Source organism: Oncorhynchus mykiss, chromosome 22, assembly GCF_057628025.1.
Source record: "Oncorhynchus mykiss isolate SJ-2025 chromosome 22, ASM5762802v1, whole genome shotgun sequence".
In the NCBI taxonomy this organism is placed as follows: Eukaryota; Metazoa; Chordata; class Actinopteri; order Salmoniformes; family Salmonidae; genus Oncorhynchus; species Oncorhynchus mykiss.
Genome location: NC_143043.1, coordinates 34,188,605 through 34,206,923, shown reverse-complemented (window position 1 = coordinate 34,206,923; position 18,319 = coordinate 34,188,605). Strand labels below are relative to the sequence as shown.

Here is an 18,319-nt window from a genome sequence, read left to right as displayed (position 1 = left end):
CTCATCTTGACATGACCCTCCAGCATGACAATTCCACCAGCCATACTGCTGGTTCTGTGCGTGATTTCATGCAAGACAATAATGTCAGTGTTCTGCCATGGCCAGCGAAGAGCCCGGATCTCAATCCGATCTCAATTCCCAGCAGAAATGTTTGGGAACTTGCAAGTGCCTTGGAGGAAGAGTGGGGTAACATCTCACAGCAACTGGTAAATCTGGTGCAGTCCATGAGGAGGAGATGCACTGCGGTACTTAATGCAGCTGGTGGCCACACCAGATACTGACTGTTACTTTTGATTTTGAACCACCCTTTGTTCAGGGAAACATTATTCAATTTATGTTAATCACATGTCTGTGGAACTTGTTCAGTTTATGTCTCAGTTGTTGAGTCTTGTTGTTCACACAAATATTTACACATGTTAGGTTTTCTGAAAATAAATGCAGTTGACAGTGAGAGGACATTCTTTTTTTTGCTGAGTTTAGATGACCTGGAGCCAGTGGGTTTGGCGACGAATATGTAGCAAGGACCAGCCAACGAGAGCATACAGGTCACAGTGGTGGGTAGTATATGGGGCTTTGGTGACAAAACGGATGGCACTGTGATATACTGCATCCAATTTGCTGAGTAGAGTGTTGGAGGCTATTTTGTAAATGACATCGCCGAAGTCAAGTATTGGTAGGATAGTCAGTTTTACGAGGGTATGTTTGGCAGCTTGAGTGAAGGAGGCTTTGTTGCGAAAAAGGAAGACGATTCTAGATTTAATTTTGGATTGGAGATGCTTAATATGAGTCTGGAAGGAGAGTTTACAGTCAAGCCAGACACCTAGGTATTTATAGTTGTCCACATATTCTAAGTCAGAACCATCCAGAGTAGTGATGCTAGTCGGGCGGGCGGGTGTGGGCAGTGATTAGTTGAAGAGCATGCATTTAGTTATACTTGCATTTAAGAGCAGTTGGACGCCACAGAAGGTGTGTTGTATGGCATTGAAGCTCGTCTGGAGGTTTGTTAACACAGTGTTCTAAGAAGGGCCAGATGTATACAGAATGGTGCCATCTGCGTAGAAGTGGATCAAAGAATCACCCACAGCAAGAGCGACATAATTGACATATACAGAGGAAAGAGTCAGCCTGAGAATTGAACCCTGTGGCACCTCCATAGAGACTGCCAGAGGTCTGAAGAACAGGCCCTCCGATTTGACACACTGAACTCTATCTGAGAAGTAGTTGGTGAACCAGGCGAGGTAGTCATTTGAGAAACCAAGGCTGTTGAGTCTACTAATACGAATACGGTGATTGACAGATTTAAAAGCCTTGGCCAGGTCGATTAAGATGGCTGCACAGTACTGTCTTTTATCGGTGGTTATGATATTGTTTAGGACCTTGAGCGAGGCTGATGTGCACCTGTGACCAGCTCGGAATACCGGATTGCATAGCGGGGAAGGTACGGTGGGATTAGAAATGGTCGGTTATCTGTTTGTTCACTTGGCTTTTGAAGACTGTAGAAAGGCAGGGCAGGATGGATATAGGTCTGCAACAGTTTGGGTCAAGTGTCTCCCGCTTTGAAGAGGGGGATGACCGCGGCCGCTTTCCAATCTTTAGGAATCTCAGACGATACGAAAGAGAGGTTGAACAGACTGGTAATAGGGGTTGCAACAATGGCAGCGGATAATTTTAGGAAGAGAGGGTCCAGATTGTCTAGCCCAGCTGATTTGTAGAAATCCAGATTTTGCAGCTCTATCAGTGCAGTGGGCAGCTGGGAGGAGGTGCTCTTATTCTCCATGGACTTTACAGTGTCCCAAAACTTTTTGGAAATAGTGCCGCAGTATGCAGATTTCTGTTTGAAAAAGCTAGCCTTTGCTTTCCTAACTGACTGTGTATATTGGTTCCTGACTTCCCTGAAAAGTTGCATATCGCGGGGACTATTCGATGCTAGTGCAGTGCGCCACAGGATGTTTTTGTGCTGGTCAAGGGCAGTCAAGTCTGGAGTGAACCAAGGGCTGTTCTTAGTTCTACATTTTTTGAAAGGGGCATGCTTATTTAAGATGGTGAGGAAAGCACTTTTAAAGAACAACCAGGCATCCTCTACTGACGGGATTAATATCCTTCCAGGATACCCGGGCCAGGTCGATTAGAAAGGCCTGCACGCAGAACTGTTTTAGGGAGCGTTTGACAGTGATGTGGGGTGGTTGTTTGACCGCGGACCAATAATGGACGCAGGCAATGAGGCAGTGATCGCTGAGATCTTGGTTGAAGACAGCAGAGGCGTATTTAGAGGGAAAGTTGGTCAGGATGATATCCATGAGGGTGCCCATGTTTATTTGGGGTTGTACCTGGTAGGTTCATTGATAATTTGTGTGAGATTGAGGGCATCTTTAGAATGTTTAGAAGTTTAGAATGTAGGACGGACGGGGTGTTAAGCATATCCCAGTTTAGGTCACCTAACAGTACAAACTCTGACAGACGGGGGACAATCAATTCACATATGGTGTCCAGGGAACAGCTGGGAGCTAAGTTTTTGGTGGCCTTCCAAAGCCAGGATTCAGACACGGCTAGGACATCAGGGTTGGCGGAGTGTGCTAAAGCAGTGAATAAAGCAAACTTAGGGAGGAGGCTTCTGATGTTAACATGCATGAACCCAAGGCTTTTACAATTACAGAAGTCAACAAATGATGGCACCTGGGGACATGCAGGGCCTGGGTTAACCTCTACATCACCACAGGAACAGAGGAGGAGTAGAATGAGGGTACGGCTAAAAGCTATAAGAACTGGTCATCTAGTGTGTTCGGAACAGAGAATAAAAGGAGCAGATTTCTGGGCGTGGTAGGATAGATTCAGGACATAATGTACAGACATGGGCACGGTAGGGTGCGAGTATAGTGGGGGTAAACCTAGGCATTGAGTGACAATGAGTGAGGTTGCATCTCTGGAGGCGCCAGTTAAGCTAGGTGCGGTCTCCGCATGTGTGGGGGGTGGGGCAAAGGAGCTATCTGAGGTATGTTGAGCGGGACTAGGGCCTCCGCAGTCAAATAAAACAATTAGAGTGCCCCTACACAACAGTATACAAGGCACATTGACATTAGAGAGAGGTATAGAGCAATCACAGGTGTTGATTGGGAGAACTAAGACGACAACAGGTAAAACAACAACGGGTAAACAGCTAAGACAACAACAACGGGTACATGGTGATGAATGGGCAGAGAGGGTCAATTAGCTACACACAGGGCCTGAGTTTGAGGCTGGGGCAGACAGATAAACAAAATGAAACACAGTGTTAATGAACAGTCCAGCAGGCATCAGGTGTGTAGCTGAGTGATCATAGGGTCCAATGAGCAGCAATAGATGAAACAGGGAGCTGTTCCGTAGTCGTTACTATGCTAGGCGAGCAGGAGAAAAGCTAGCGGGTCGGGGCTAGCAGATAGGTCTTCACCGACATCCACAACGCAGAGGCCGGTTGAGAGCACATCGGCTGAATTACATCAGCAGATCAGTCGTGATGGATCGGTGGGGCTCCGTGTTGACAAGGGTCCAGGCCAATTGGCAAGAGAGGCGTTAGCCACAATAGTCACTCGGTAGCAGCTAGCTAGCTGCGATGATCCAGTGTGATGGTCCAGAGCATGCGGCAGGAATCCAGAAATGGAAAAAAGCAGTCAGATATGCTCAGGGCTGATATCGCGCTGTGCAGACTGGCAGGTATTATCCGGGCTATCAGGGCTAAAGCGGCTGGTGTCTGAGCTAAAAGGTAAAGACCGCTAGCAGTGGCTAACAATGGCTAAATAGCTAGTAGCTAATTAGCTGGCTAGCTAATTAGCTGGCTAGCTGCTGATGGAGGTCCAGTTATAAGGTCTAAAAAATAGCAGATCCGTACCACATTGGGTGAGGCGGGTTGCAGGAAGGTATATTTAATCCGAAAATGGAAAAAAAGAGATTGAAATATATTGAAATGTATACAAAAAAACAAAAAGAAAAACTGAATATTTACACGGGACAAAAACAAACATCTACACCATCTTGGATACTCGTCTCATCTCTTTAGATTTGTCTATTGACTGTAGCCCCGCCAGTGATGGGGTCAGTGTGTTGATTAAAGCTCCTTTATCAGACCTGTCTAGCACCACTCTATCACTGAATCACTGGCTTTGAAAACACACAAAGACTGAACGGACACACAGACAGACACAAACTATTTTTCAAAGGTGTTCTCAAAAAAGGGTGTAAAGGATAGTGCTGTGGCTTTAAAGGCTATTCTAGGATATTCACGAACGCTCAAAAACACACACACACACACACACACACACCTTTCAATATCAAACCCTGCCCAGAGCTTTAATCTAAAAGTCAATGTAATTCAACCTACTCTCTACCCTAATATCCACTGAGTCATTACTACATGCTGAAGCCAGTGTTTCCACTGATAAAAGAGGAGAGAAGGAGGAGAGGATGAGAGGAGAAAGTGCAAAGAGACAAACGAGAGAGGAGCATAGACAGAATGATGAGAGGACAGAGAGGGATCAGAGAGTGAGGAAAGAGAGGGATGAGTGTTGAAAGAAGTGAAGAGCAGCAGTGTGGGTTTAGAGTACAGAGATAGGCCCACCCCTACACAGGCCGGACGGTCACCTATACATAGACAGATACACACATGAGGATTGAGGGACAGTCCTGGTTCAACTGGTTCCTGTTTGATGCTACTTATCTAAATTCACAGTGCCTCAGCGCACTCCCTTATTTAGAAAGCTTTTCAGAACAGACTTAACACCTACATAGACTGGAAGGTCATCTCAAAGGTTTCATCACATCCTACTTTTAATTGTTCTTTGGGTACTTTTCAAACTTTTTAAAATGAAGTGTGAAATGCCATTGTATTACTGTATGTAGGCCTCTCAGTACAGAGGGAGCTGTCCACAGTAGTGTGGTGCTGAACTTTCCTACAGCCCTGTCAGTGCTACTGAAGACAACTACATCTCGTTATTTTAATACTTGAATATTTGATGAGGGTTGTTGACGTCAACCGCCTGCATTAATGGAGAGAGATGCTATGCTACTAGCCTCATGTCATGAATACTGTATGCATAGGCATCTCAAGACAACTTCGATATAAAGTGTTTTTTCTCAAATTTGCCGGGATGTCATGTGTCCTACTTACAGTATATCAGTACACTCGTAGCAACCTAAGCACTCCAAAAAATGTATTTGATCAAATAAACCTATGTAGCAAATAAGTCATTACATTTTTTGCTGACCAAATTCGACATTCTCTCATTGACCTCTACTGTATATAAAAACTCCTCCCTTGGTGAGCGAAAGAAACGGAACAACGCCACCTGCTCGAGAAGACAGATTTTTGGCCAAGTTATCCCTCTCGCTTCGCCTTTTCCTTTCTGGTGCTGTCCATGGTGCTGAACTATCCTACAGCCCTGTCAATGCTCCTGAAGACACCTTTAGTGCTGTCCATGGTGCTGAACTATCCTACAGCCCTGTCTGTAGTGCTGACCGACTAGTCCCTTGGGACATCTCCCAAGAACCTAAGTGTGTGTGTGTGTGTGTGTGTGTGTGTGTCTTACCGTCCGGTGATGAGGAAGAAGAGGGTGAGGATGATGAGGAGAGTGAAGCCTCCCACGGCTGCCGTGACGATCACCAACACCTGACCCTGGTCTGACGCCATGTCCGACGCTACGGGGAGGGGACAAATCAATTGATTGATTATTATCTGGACGTATTAAGTGATTTACAGTATAGACATACAGCCATATTACTGGAAGAGAGATGACATCACAAAAACAAGATACATTCACATGATTAAGTCAGAAAAAAGTCATAAGACAATAACTATACCACTTTTAAAACATCTTTATCAAATCAGACTGAGGAGAGAAAAGCACTTTTATTAGTAATAATTGATATTGTTAGTATTAATTAATTTGAAATGAATATGGAGAGATTGATGAACTCTTGGTCTGAAAGACAACCATTCTATTTTAAAAGGAATCATTCATATGCTTGGTGCCATTTCATTAATATTATTCATTCATGAAATTGTGATTTAGTCTCTGATCATTTGCCAAAATTAGCCACATTTGATATTCATTATTTTCCCTTCTCTCTGTTTCTTCACAGGGCTAACGAATCCCACATAATTGAAAGATGATTGCTATTAGCAAAACGTATTTCTACAAAATTTTACACTTAATGAATATGAATTGGAGATCAGGATGCGTAGCTCCCAACCCAGACGTGACAGCATTTGTGTGCCCGCAAGTATGCGTGGATGTGTGAGGATCGGTGCCAATATGTTTGTAAGTGTGTGTGTGTACGCTTGAATGTGTGAAGGTCGAAATGTGTGTGTGTGTGTGTGTGTGTGTGTGTGTGTGTGTGTGTGTGTGTGTGAGAGAGTGTATATGTAGCTGGGGTCTGGACAGAGATAATTGCCAGTCAGACGGGGAGAGAGGAACACAGCTGATCAGAGGGGTAGATGACTTCACAGGACGGTTCTCCTGACCAGGAGTTCACACACACTCGGAAGCCTAACTAAGCAGTCGGGCCTGATTGACGCTAATGAGACCGAGGCCTGTGTGTTTGTGTGGATGTGTGTGAAAGGGTTGAATCTAAAGGGCTGTCATGACTGTCATGCCTTTGGAAAGTACTCAAGACCACTTGAGTTTTTCCACATTTTGTTACGTTACAGCCTTTTTCTAAAATCTATTAAACACTTTTTCCCTCATCAATCTACACACGATACCCCATAATGACAAAGCAAAAACTGTTTTTTAGAAAATGTAGCAAATGTTGTTTTTTTTAAACCCCGGAAATAACACATTCACATACGTTTTCAGACCCTTTACTCAGTACTTTGTTGCAGCACCTTTGGCAGCGATTACAGCCTCGAGCCCTCTTGGGTATGACACTACAAACTTGGCACTCCTGTATTTGTGAAGCTTCTCCCATTCTTCTCTGCAGATCCTCTCAAGCTCTGTCAGTTTGGACGTGGAGCGTCGCTGCACAGCTATTTCCAGGTCTCTCCAGAGAGGTTTGATCAGGTTGAAGTCCGAGCTCTGGCTGGGCCACTCAAGGACATTCAGAGACTTGTCCCGAAGCCACTTCTGTGTTATCTTGGCTGTGTGCTTAGGGTCATGGTCCTGTTGAACATGATGAACCTTCGCCCTAGACTGAGGTCCTGAACTCTCTTGATCAGGTTTTCATCAAGGATCACTCTGTACATTGCTCCGTTCACCTTTCCCTCGATCCTGACTAGTCGCCCAGTCCCTGCTGCTGAAAAACATCCCCACAGCATGATGCTGCCACCACCGCACTTCAACGTAGGAATGGTGCCAGGTTTCCTCCAGACCTGATGCTTGGAATTCAGGCCAAAGAGTTCAATCATGGTTTCATCAGACCAGATAACCTTGTTTCTCATGAGAGTTTTTAGGTGCCTTTTGGCAAACTCCAAGCTGGCTGTCATGTGCCTTTTATTGAGGAGTGGCTTCTGTCTGGCCACTACCATAAAGCCCTGATTGGTGGAGTGCTGCAGAGATGGTTGTCCTTCTGGAAGGTTCTCCCAACTCTAGAGTGCTGTCAGAGTGACCATCGGGTTCTTGGTCACCTCCCTGACCAAGGCCCTTCTCCCCCGATTGCTCAGTTTGGCCGGGCGGCCAGCTCTAGGCTGAGTCTTGGTGGTTCCAGACTTCTTCCATTTAAGAATGATGGAGAACACTGTGCTCTTGGGGAACTTCAATGCTGCAGACATTTTTTGGTACCCTTCTCCAGATCTGTGCCTCAACTCAATCCTGTCTTGGCGCTCTACGGACAATTCCTTTGACCTTATGGCTTGGTTTTTGCTCGGACATACACTGTCAACTGTGGGACCTTATATAGAAAGGTGTGTGCCTTTCCAAATCATGTCCAATCAATTGAATTTACCACAGATGGACACCAATCAAGTTGTAAAAACATAAAGCATTATCAATTGAAACAGGATGCATCTGAGCTCAATTTCGAGTGTCAAAGCAAAAGGTCTGAATACTTATGTAAATAAGGTATTTCAGTTTTTATTTTTTATAAATTAGCAAACATTTCTAAAAACCTGTTTTTGCTTGTCAAATATGGGGTGGTGTGTGTGTAGATTGATGAGGATGTTTAATTTATTTCATCGGTTTTAGAATAAGGCTGTCACGTAACAACATGTGGAAAAAGTCTAGGCGTCTGAATATGTTCAGAAGGCACTGTAGATGGGGAAGGAAGAGGTTAGATAGGAGGAGAGGCAGAACAGGTATGGAGAGGGCGGGGACAAGCAGAAAGGGAGGGATACAGGGGAGAGAAGGGAGGGAGGTAAGGAGGGGAGGGAGGGAGAGGGTATTTTCTCCTTGATTAAAGGGCAGAACAAAGGCAGGCCAGGACTGTCTGATCCACTAGATAAAGAAAGCTCTTCAGCTGGATAGATGAGGGGGAAAAGAGGAGGAGAGGAGGAGGAGATAGGAGACACCACTGAGGCCAGATCAGTGGTTGGAGTGGACTGGTGCTGACCGACCAGTATAGAGAACCTACACCTCTATATTTCTACTGCTTGAGTTCTGGCATCTCTAAGATAAAAACCCTGGTACAGTAAAAAATAACCCCTTTAAGAACTGACCAAGTATATAGGACAGAACCACAAACACAGGTCTGTATGTTAGTATTCAGCATGGCTTTATTATCCCTGTGGGAACACTTTGGTTGTGGTTCTGTGTATACATAAAAACACACAATAAAGCATAGAAAAGGACATATACAGACAATAAATACAGGTAGAAAAGTGCATGAGCGATCAATGACTCATCTGTACACCCTATACATCAGTACACTCTGTCAACTTCAATGTCAGCTGTAAAGCCTCTCTAAAAGTCAATATAAATACAAACAACATCACGAGCACATTGGCAAGTTCATGTATTTATCTTTTCATTGATTACATCTAGGGTTAAGTGTTAGGGGTCATGAAACAGACAGAGAGGGCGGTATGAGGTACTCACTGTCGTCCGTGGTCTCATACTCGTATTTGGGGCTGTAGGCGCTGTGTCCAGCGGAGGTGCGTGTTCTCAGGCTGAAGACGTAGCAGGTGGAGGGCTTTAACCCTGTGATGATCACACTGGGGGCTTTGGTCCGCGTCGACGAGTAGCTCAACTCCTCATGTTCCTTCTCGTAGTACTTGACCTCATAGTCGACCACCAGCAGGGAGATCTGTTCTGGCTCCAGCCACGACAGGGCAATGCTGTTCTGAGCTGCCCAGTCCTTCTTCAGCATGCCCACCATAAAGGGACCTGGAGGGAACAATCAGAGAGAATAGTAGGGGTCAGGTGTTCAACTACTAACATCAAATCAAATTTTATTGGTCACATACACGTGTTTAGCAGATGTTATTGTGGGTGTAGTGAAAATTCTTGTGCTTCTAGTTCCAACAAGTGCAGCAATATCTAACAAGTAATATCTAACAATTCCAACATATACCCAATACACACAAATCTAAGTAAGGAATGGAATTAAGAATATATAAATATACTGTACGTCCCCCAAAAATTCTGGGCTAAAACGATGTAAGGAATACTACATAAAATACGAAATACTGCAAAGTTTCCTAAGAACTAGAAGCGAGGCAGCCCTCTCTGTTGGTGCCATCTTTCCATTTAATCTGAGTAGTGATGGAAGGCTGACACCAGCTTCTGATTATATGCTTCATCATTTTACAGGAAAGGCTTTGCTTTCCTAGAGATAAGCCTGGAGCATCCAATTATCTTAATATCAAATATTAGGGGTTTTACGGTCATACTAGCGTCTGTGGATCCTCCAGTGACAACAGGTATACCTGGGAGATTCGGTTAGTTAGCTGTGTTGATATAAATCATATTAGTCGTGTGTTGATTACATTAGTGCTGAGTAAATATTGTCCCAGGGCTTGACTACAGCCACCGGCAGGTGATATCAGCCTCTCACTAATTAATATCCTATTAACTCAACATGGTAAACAGTTCGCTAAGATTTATCGACATAAATACCGGTGTTATGAAAACCTTTCAAAATAGATGGTGAACACTTTCTTTTTAGGGATGTCAAACTGTACTGTGTAACGGCCAAGGTAGGGGGTAGGTTATGACGGCAAGAAGTAGGTGCAGGATTTATTGGAAAAAAGGAGCAGAGAGTAATCATCAATCATTAGAAGAAAGACACTTTAAGTGGCTTTAGTCAGCCCTGACTTAACATAGAATACCATACACATCTTGTCCCCTCCTTCTCATCCCAAAAGATGAAACAAACTGATTTAGATACCCTATGTGGCGGGAAGCCAGTGGAATATACTATCCCCATTTATAAACAAGTGGTGTCAGGTAGGCCTTAATAGCATGCTATCGCCCACATTTGTCTTACATTACCATGCTGGCACAAAATGACTCAATACAGGAATGTGGGCCTGAAAAATGACAAGTAAATATCAGTAAAGGAAAACAGGACAATAAACACTATTATGAGAATTACAAACACTTCTCAAAAGTGAACTAACCCGTACCCACAGTGTGATGATTAAAACTCCTCTGTTTATTTCAGATCCATCAGTAACTGGACTGATGGATGTTTCCTACAGTCATATCACCTTCGTGTCGAGGCTGCATTTCCAGCAGGCAGTTTAGTGCTGTGAGCTTAAACTAATTCTGCCTCCTGATCTAGTTCAATGCTTGGTTTGTTCTTAATAATGAAGAACATAATAGCCTTTCAGGCTAGTAAGGCTTCCCAAATGTAAGCTAAAATTGAACAACAACATAATATCATGGCTGATTGAAATTAGCTGATTTATTTTGCATAATGAGTCAGCTGAAAGGTCACTTCATTTTCTCACACACACACACAAAATAATTATCATAACATCGACAGAAACACATACACAAAGCTGACAACTTATTAGGCTACACATGACTTTACATAGTAGGCTACATGTCACATCATTAATACCAGCCCTCACTCACCTGCTTCTCTCCATCCGTTGTTAAATAGAATTGTTACATTGGAGCAGTGCACAGAGTGAGCCAAGTTGATACATTGTATATCATTTCATCCCAGATATAACAAAGAGCACAGGCCAGTCTGAGGCGTTTGTTTGCAAGTTCACTGTCATGCAGCAGTGGCAAAGAGGAAAAAGGCAGGTATACTTGCAGCTTTACAGCCAAGACAAGGGCTTGTCACAAACGGCTAAAAAATGTCACTCCTACAACTGGAGCTACCTTTTTTTTCTTCCTGCGCGATTTGGAGTGTATTTGATAGAATTTCACAAACCAAGTCATGGGCCGTTTTAAACTAATCCCAGCTGGCTAATTATTGGTTTGATTCAGTCATGTTACCTAGCTAGCTAACAACCTGGTAACTTGACATTTGGTTTAGGCACATTTGAATGGCACAGGAAAAGGGTCTGCTACTCATGAGACGTGCTTCAAAAGGTAGTATTCATATAGACATAACTATATGAACAACAATAGAAATGCAACATGTAAAGTGTTGGTTTCATATTTCATGAGCTGGAATAAAATAATCCAGAAATGTTCCATACACACAAAGTGCTTATTTCCCTCAAATGTTGTGCACAAAAGTGTTTATATCCCTGTTACTGAGCATTTATCCTTTGCCAAGATAAACAGGTGTGGAATATCAAGAAGCTGAATAAATGCACCTTGTGCTGGGGACAATAAAAGGCCACCATAAAAATGTGCAGTTTTGTGGCACAACACAATGCTACAGATGTGTCAAGTTTTGAGGGAGCAATTGGCATTCTGACTGCAGGTATGTCCACCAGAGCTGTTGCCAGAGAATTGAATGTAGATTGTTCTACCATAAGTCCGCCTCCAATGTCATTTTAGAGAATTTGGCAGTACGTCTAACCGGCCTCACAACCTCAGACCAAGTGTAACCACATCAGCCCAGGACCTCCACATCCGTCTTCTTCACCTGCAGGATTGTCAGACCAGGGCAGCTGATGAAACTGTGGGTTTGTACAAATGAAGAATTTCTGCACAAACTGTCAGAAACCGTCTCTGGGAAGCTCATCTGCATGCTCATCGTCTTCACCAGGGTCTTGGCCTGACTGCAGTTCGGCTTTGTAACAGACTTCAGTGGACAAATGCTCACTTTCCATGGACACTGGCACGCTGGATGAATCCCAGTTTCAACTGTACTGGGTATATGGCAGACAGCGTGTATGGCGTTGTGTGAACAAGCGGTTTGCTGATGTCAACATTGTGAACAGAGTGCCCTATGGTAGCTGTGGGGTTATGGTATGGGCCAGCATAAACCATGGACAATTGCATTTTATCGATGGCAATTTGAATGCACAGAGATACCCTGATGAGATCCTAAGGCCCATTGTAGTGCTAGAATTGAGCTCTGGTGCATTCTATTCCCATTGATCATGATCTTGATTTGAGTCCACCTGTGGTAGATTCAATTGATTGGACATGATTTGGAAAGGCACACACCTGTCTATATAAGGTCCCACAGTTGACAGTGCATGTCAGAGCAAAAACTAAGCCATGAGGTCGAAGGAATTGTCTGTAGAGGTCCGAAAAAGATTTGTGTCGAGGCACAGATCTGGGGAAATGAGAAATTTCTACAGCATTGAAGCTCCACAAGAACACAGTGGCCTTCAAACTGCCAAACTGAGCAATCGGGGGAGAAGGGTCATGGTCAGGGAGATGACCAAGAACCCGATTGTCAATCTGACAGAGCTCCAGAGTTCTTCTGTACAGATGGGAGAACCTTCCAGAAGGACAACCATCTCTGCAGAACTCCACCAATCAGGGCTTTATGGTAGAGTGGGCAGACGGAAGGCCAGCTTGGAGTTTGCCAAAAGGCAAAAACCGGTGAAGCATGGTGATGGCAGCATCATGCTGTGGCAATGTTTTTCAGAGGTAGGGAATGGGAGACAAGTCAGGATCGAGGGAAAGCTGAACGGACCAAAATACAGGGAGATCCTTGATGAAAACCAGCACCAAAGCGCTGAATACCTCAGACTGGGGTGAAGGTTCACCTTCCAACAGGACAACGACCCTAAGCACACAGCCAAGATAACGCAGGAGTGGCTTTGGGACAAGTCTCCGAATGTCCTTTAGTGGCCCAGCCAAAGCCCGGACTTGAACCCGATCGAATACCTCTGTAGAGACCTGAATATAGCTGTGCAGCAACGCTCCACATCCAAACTGACAGAGCTTGAGAGGATCTGCAGAGAAGAATGGGAGAAACTCTCCAAATACAGGTGTGCCAAGCTTGTACTGTCATACCCAAGAGGACTCGAGGTTGTAATTGCTGCCAAATGTGCTTCAACAAAGTACTGAGTAAAGGGTCTGAATACTTATGTATTTGCTTTTGCTTGGTCATTACAGAGTATTGTGTGTAGATTGATGAGGGGGAAAAACAATTGAATCCATTTTTGAATAAGGCTGTAATACAACAACGTGGTAAAAGTCGATGGGTCTGAATACTTTCCAAATGCACTTTATTTTTGTTCAGTGTCTTTCACTTTCTGGTGCTCTTTACATTCTGTTTCTGAAGATTAAAGAAGGTTTCATGCAGTGTTTTCCCCTAACTGACACAATGACATGTACACTCCTTCCTCCCATTCCTCCAGCCAAATCACAGGCAGGGCTTTGCAAATATGAGCAAATCAGACATTCTATGCAGCATTCTATTATACAGGGAACAGTGTGCAGTTAAATTGAAGATGTGTTGTATTGAGTAGAAGTGTGAATTTCAGGTTTTTAGAGAACGTTTAGAAAACAGGAACAAGTGTCCGGGGGATGGGGCGAACAGTGTGCAGTTAAATTGAATATGTGTTGTATTGAGTAGAAGTGTGAATTTCAGGTTTTTAGAGAACGTTTAGAAAACAGGAACAAGTGTCCGGGGGATGGGGCGAACAGTGTGCAGTTAAATTGAATATGTGTTGTATTGAGTAGAAGAATGACTATCAGTGACAGTTTTTTTGTGTAGCTTATGAGCATAATGTTTAGAAAATGGGAACAAGTGTCCGGGAGACAGGGCGAACAAGGAAGCTAGGCCACTGAATTTTCCACCCTTGGTATCGTGATACTTGACCTGGTATCGCGTCGTTAGTAAAATGTTGGTAACGTGACAACACTAGTCCACACACACAGACACTGCGCCGAGTGTAACTGCTGTAGCATCTAGCTCAGTTAGGGGGCCAGCATCTGCTGCTAGCATATTGGCCTCTGATAGGGAACAATAAAAACGGCATAAATACAATCTCCCCAGCCTGCATGATTACAATCCCACTCCTACTGTTGCAGAGCAACATGTAACACACACAGCTTTGGTTTAGGAGAGTTAAGCTGAGACACACTGGTATACTCTGGTGCCCAGTAGAGAGTTGGCAGATACACTGTAGAAAACAACCCAACGAACTCTCACCTTCAGCTCTCAATACAGATGTAGGATCTTAATTTGATCACCGTGTTGCAGGAGAACTTTCCTGCAACAGGACATGTACAACATGTAGTGTATTTGAGGTTTAAAAAGGTTTCTGAAGTTTTTTTATTTCCACTTTTCAGACTTGATTTTCCCTTACAAAAAATGTATCAACCCCTACAAAAATGTATATTCATTTTTACCCACACAAAAATTCACATTTCTTGTTGCTGGAGGATTATTTTCCTGCTGTAGCAAACTGGCTCAAATTAAGATCTTACATATTTATGAGTGCAAACTGTATAATATTAGCCAGAATATTAATTGTAATTTACACCAGAAACAGCCAAAATACATATTCATATTCATACCCAAAAACTTCTGTTAGGGGGATGAGGCAAAATTGTGCTTATTGAATTTTCTTATTGAAATTCATGTGCAATGCAACACTGAACAGGGCTTGAAATGAAGGTGGAACTGAAGAGAGAAGCATTTCTCTCATAGCATTCCTTCTAAGGATTATACCCTATAGCATTTATATCAAAACCCCCAGTGCACAGTACATCTCTCTCTCGGAGGAGGAGGACTGGAAACCCATTATAATTATCGGTCAATTAGAATGGAAGCGACGGATGGATTTTCCAGTCTAGTGTAGTTAAGCTCCCAGTAAACTAATGTAGTCTCATTACAGCAGCTTGACATCTGTATGGTTTTAATGAGCTTGCCTGGCCCCAAGGCCTCCATTAACAGTTTAGAAAATCAATGGCTTCTATATTGATGCTTTAACACGCTTAAACGATATGAGAATGCTAGGTTACTAAGGGAGGGAGAAGAGGGAGAAGAGGGAGAGAGAAAGAAAGAAAGAAAGAAAGAAAGAAAGAAAGAAAGAAAGAAAGAAAGAAAGAAAGAAAGAAAGAAAGAAAGAAAGAAAGAAAGAAAGAAAGAAAGAAAAAGAAAGAAAGAAAGAAAGAAAGAAAGAAAAATAAGACTAATGTGGTTTATGAAAACATGTTTGAGAAAAACAATAACTATAGTAGACAAGGACATGTCAAAATGTCTGATTGTTTTGTTGCTACCCTGCCATGATGATGTTTTAGATTCTACTCAGGAAGGAATATGAGAGAGATCACCTTTTGGAGGACACACACACACCAATCTCTGATCTCTTCCTTCACTTATATTTGTTTATGATGCGTTCTGAGTTGCTCTGGAGAGCTGAGAGAGTAAATTACCTTTATTCATACAGGATGTAAGTTCCAGTGGGACCTTAAGTAATCATTAAGACCGTTCTGAGAGTGTGTGGTGTGTGTGTACAGCATATAGTGTGTTAGTGTGTGAGTCTCCCTTATGCAAGATCACCTCCCACCAGTCTTATAAACCCAACCAAACCTGACATCTCGGGAGCCTCTGACCTCATTGACAACTGAGCTCAACACCACTGCATAGTGGGTAGTCTGTAGACAGTGTTGGACATGTGGCGTAAACACAGACACCCTGTGTAAGAGTAAAGTGTCTGTAGACTAACAGTAAAGTGTCTGTAGACGGTAACAGTAATGTGTCTGTAAACTAACAGTAAAGTGTCTGTAGACTAACAGTAAAGTGTCTGTAGACTGTAACTGTAAAGTGTCTGTAGACTGTAACTGTAAAGTGTCTGTAGACTGTAACAGTAAAGTGTCTATAGACTGTAACAGTAAAGTGTCTATAGACTAACAGTAAAGTGTCTATAGACTAACAGTAAAGTGTCTATAGATTAACAGTAAAGTGTCTGTAGACTATAACAGTAAAGTGTCTGTAGACTAACAGTAAAGTGTCTGTAGACTAACAGTAAAGTGTCTGTAGACTGTAACAGTAAAGTGTCTGTAGACTGTAACAGTAAAGTGTCTATAGACTGTAACAGTAAAGTGTCTGTAGACTGTAACAGTAAAGTGTCTGTAGACTGTAACAGTAAAGTGTCTATAGACTAACAGTAAAGTGTCTGTAGACTAACAGTAAAGTGTCTGTAGACTGTAACGGTAAAGTGTCTGTAGACTAACAATAAAGTGTCTGTAGACTGAAACAGTAAAGTGTCTATAGACTGTAACAGTAAAGTGTCTGTAGACTAACAGTAAAGTGACTGTAACAGTAAAGTGTCTGTAGACTAACAGTAAAGTGTCTGTAGACTATAACAGTAAAGTGTCTGTAGACTGTAACAGTAAAGTGTCTATAGACTGTAACAGTAAAGTGTCTGTAGACTGTAACAGTAAAGTGACTGTAACAGTAAAGTGTCTGTAGACTGTAACAGTAAAGTGTCTATAGACTGTAACAGTAAAGTGTCTGTAGACTAACAGTAAAGTGTCTGTAGACGGTAACAGTAAAGTGTCTGTAGACTAACAGTAAAGTGTCTGTAGACTGTAACAGTAAAGTGTATGTAGACTGTAACAGTAAAGTGTATGTAGACTATAACAGTAAAGTGAATATAGACTGTAACAGTAAAGTGTCTGTAGACTGTAACAGTAAAGTGTCTGTAGACTGTAACAGTAAAGTGTCTGTAGACTGTAACAGTAAAGTGACTGTAACAGTAAAGTGTCTGTAGACTAACAGTAAAGTGTCTGTAGACGGTAACAGTAAAGTGACTGTAACAGTAAAGTGTCTGTAGACTGTAACAGTAAAGTGTCTCTAGACTGTAACAGTAAAGTGTCTGTAGACTATAACAGTAAAGTGGCTGTAGACTGTAACAGTAAAGTGTCTGTAGACTGTAACAGTAAAGTGTCTGTAGACTGTAACAGTAAAGTGTCTGTAGACTGTAACAGTAAAGTGACTGTAACAGTAAAGTGTCTGTAGACTGTAACAATAAAGTGACTGTAACAGTAAAGTGTCTGTAGACTGTAACAGTAAAGTGTCTATAGACTGTAACCGTAAAGTGTCTGTAGACAGTAACAGTAAAGTGACTGTAACAGTAAAGTGTCTGTAGACTAACAGTAAAGTGTCTGTAGACTGTAACAGTAAAGTGTCTGTAGACTGTAACAGTAAAGGGTATGTAGACTAACAGTAAAGTGTCTATAGACTGTAACAGTAAAGTGTCTGTAGACTGTAACAGTAAAGTGTCTGTAGGCTGTAACAGTAAAATGTCTGTAGACTGTAACAGTAAAGTGTCTGTAGACTGTAACAGTAAAGTGACTAACAGTAAAGTGACTGTAACAGTAAAGTGTCTGTAGACTGTAACAGTAAAGTGACTGTAACAGTAAAGTGTCTATAGACTGTAACAGTAAAGTGACTGTAACAGTAAAGTGTCTGTAGACTGTAACAGTAAAGTGACTGTAACAGTAAAGTGTCTGTAGACTGTAACAGTAAAGTGTCTATAAACTGTAACAGTAAAGTGTCTGTAGACTAACAGTAAAGTGTCTGTAGACTGTAACAGTAAAGTGTCTGTAGACTAACAGTAAAGTGTCTGTAGACGGTAACAGTAAAGTGACTGTAACAGTAAAGTGTCTGTAGACTAACAGTAAAGTGTCTGTAGACTGTAACAGTAAAGTGTCTGTAGACTGTAACAGTAAAGTGTCTGTAGACTATAACAGTAAAGTGTCTGTAGACTGTAACAGTAAAGTGTCTGTAGACTGTAACAGTAAAGTGTCTGTAGACTGTAACAGTAAAGTGACTGTAACAGTAAAGTGTCTGTAGACTAACAGTAAAGTGACTGTAACAGTAAAGTGTCTGTAGACTGTAACAGTAAAGTGTCTATAGACTGTAACAGTAAAGTGTCTATAGACTGTAACAGTAAAGTGTCTATAGACTGTAACAGTAAAGTGTCTGTAGACTAACAGTAAAGTGTCTGTAGACTGTAACAGTAAAGTGTCTGTAGACGGTAACAGTAAAGTGACTGTAACAGTAAAGCGTCTGTAGACTAACAGTAAAGTGTCTG

The 18,319-nt window shown here is 42.5% G+C and overlaps 1 protein-coding gene across 2 annotated transcripts in view; it reads right to left on the bottom strand.

Annotated features, from left to right (window-relative positions):
- Window positions 1-18,319, bottom strand: part of epha6 (eph receptor A6) — a 220,750-nt gene that overhangs the window by 19,897 nt on the left and 182,534 nt on the right. For both annotated transcript variants that reach the window (XR_016490605.1, XM_036959046.2), the window contains exons 8-9: window positions 8,997-9,284; window positions 5,556-5,664 (exon numbers count right to left, since the gene is read on the bottom strand). Coding sequence is in view for 1 of the 2 variants with exons in the window: in XM_036959046.2 (XP_036814941.1) it covers window positions 5,556-5,664; window positions 8,997-9,284 (397 nt within the window). In the remaining variant the exon portion in view is untranslated. The remainder of the gene's footprint in view (window positions 1-5,555; window positions 5,665-8,996; window positions 9,285-18,319) is intronic.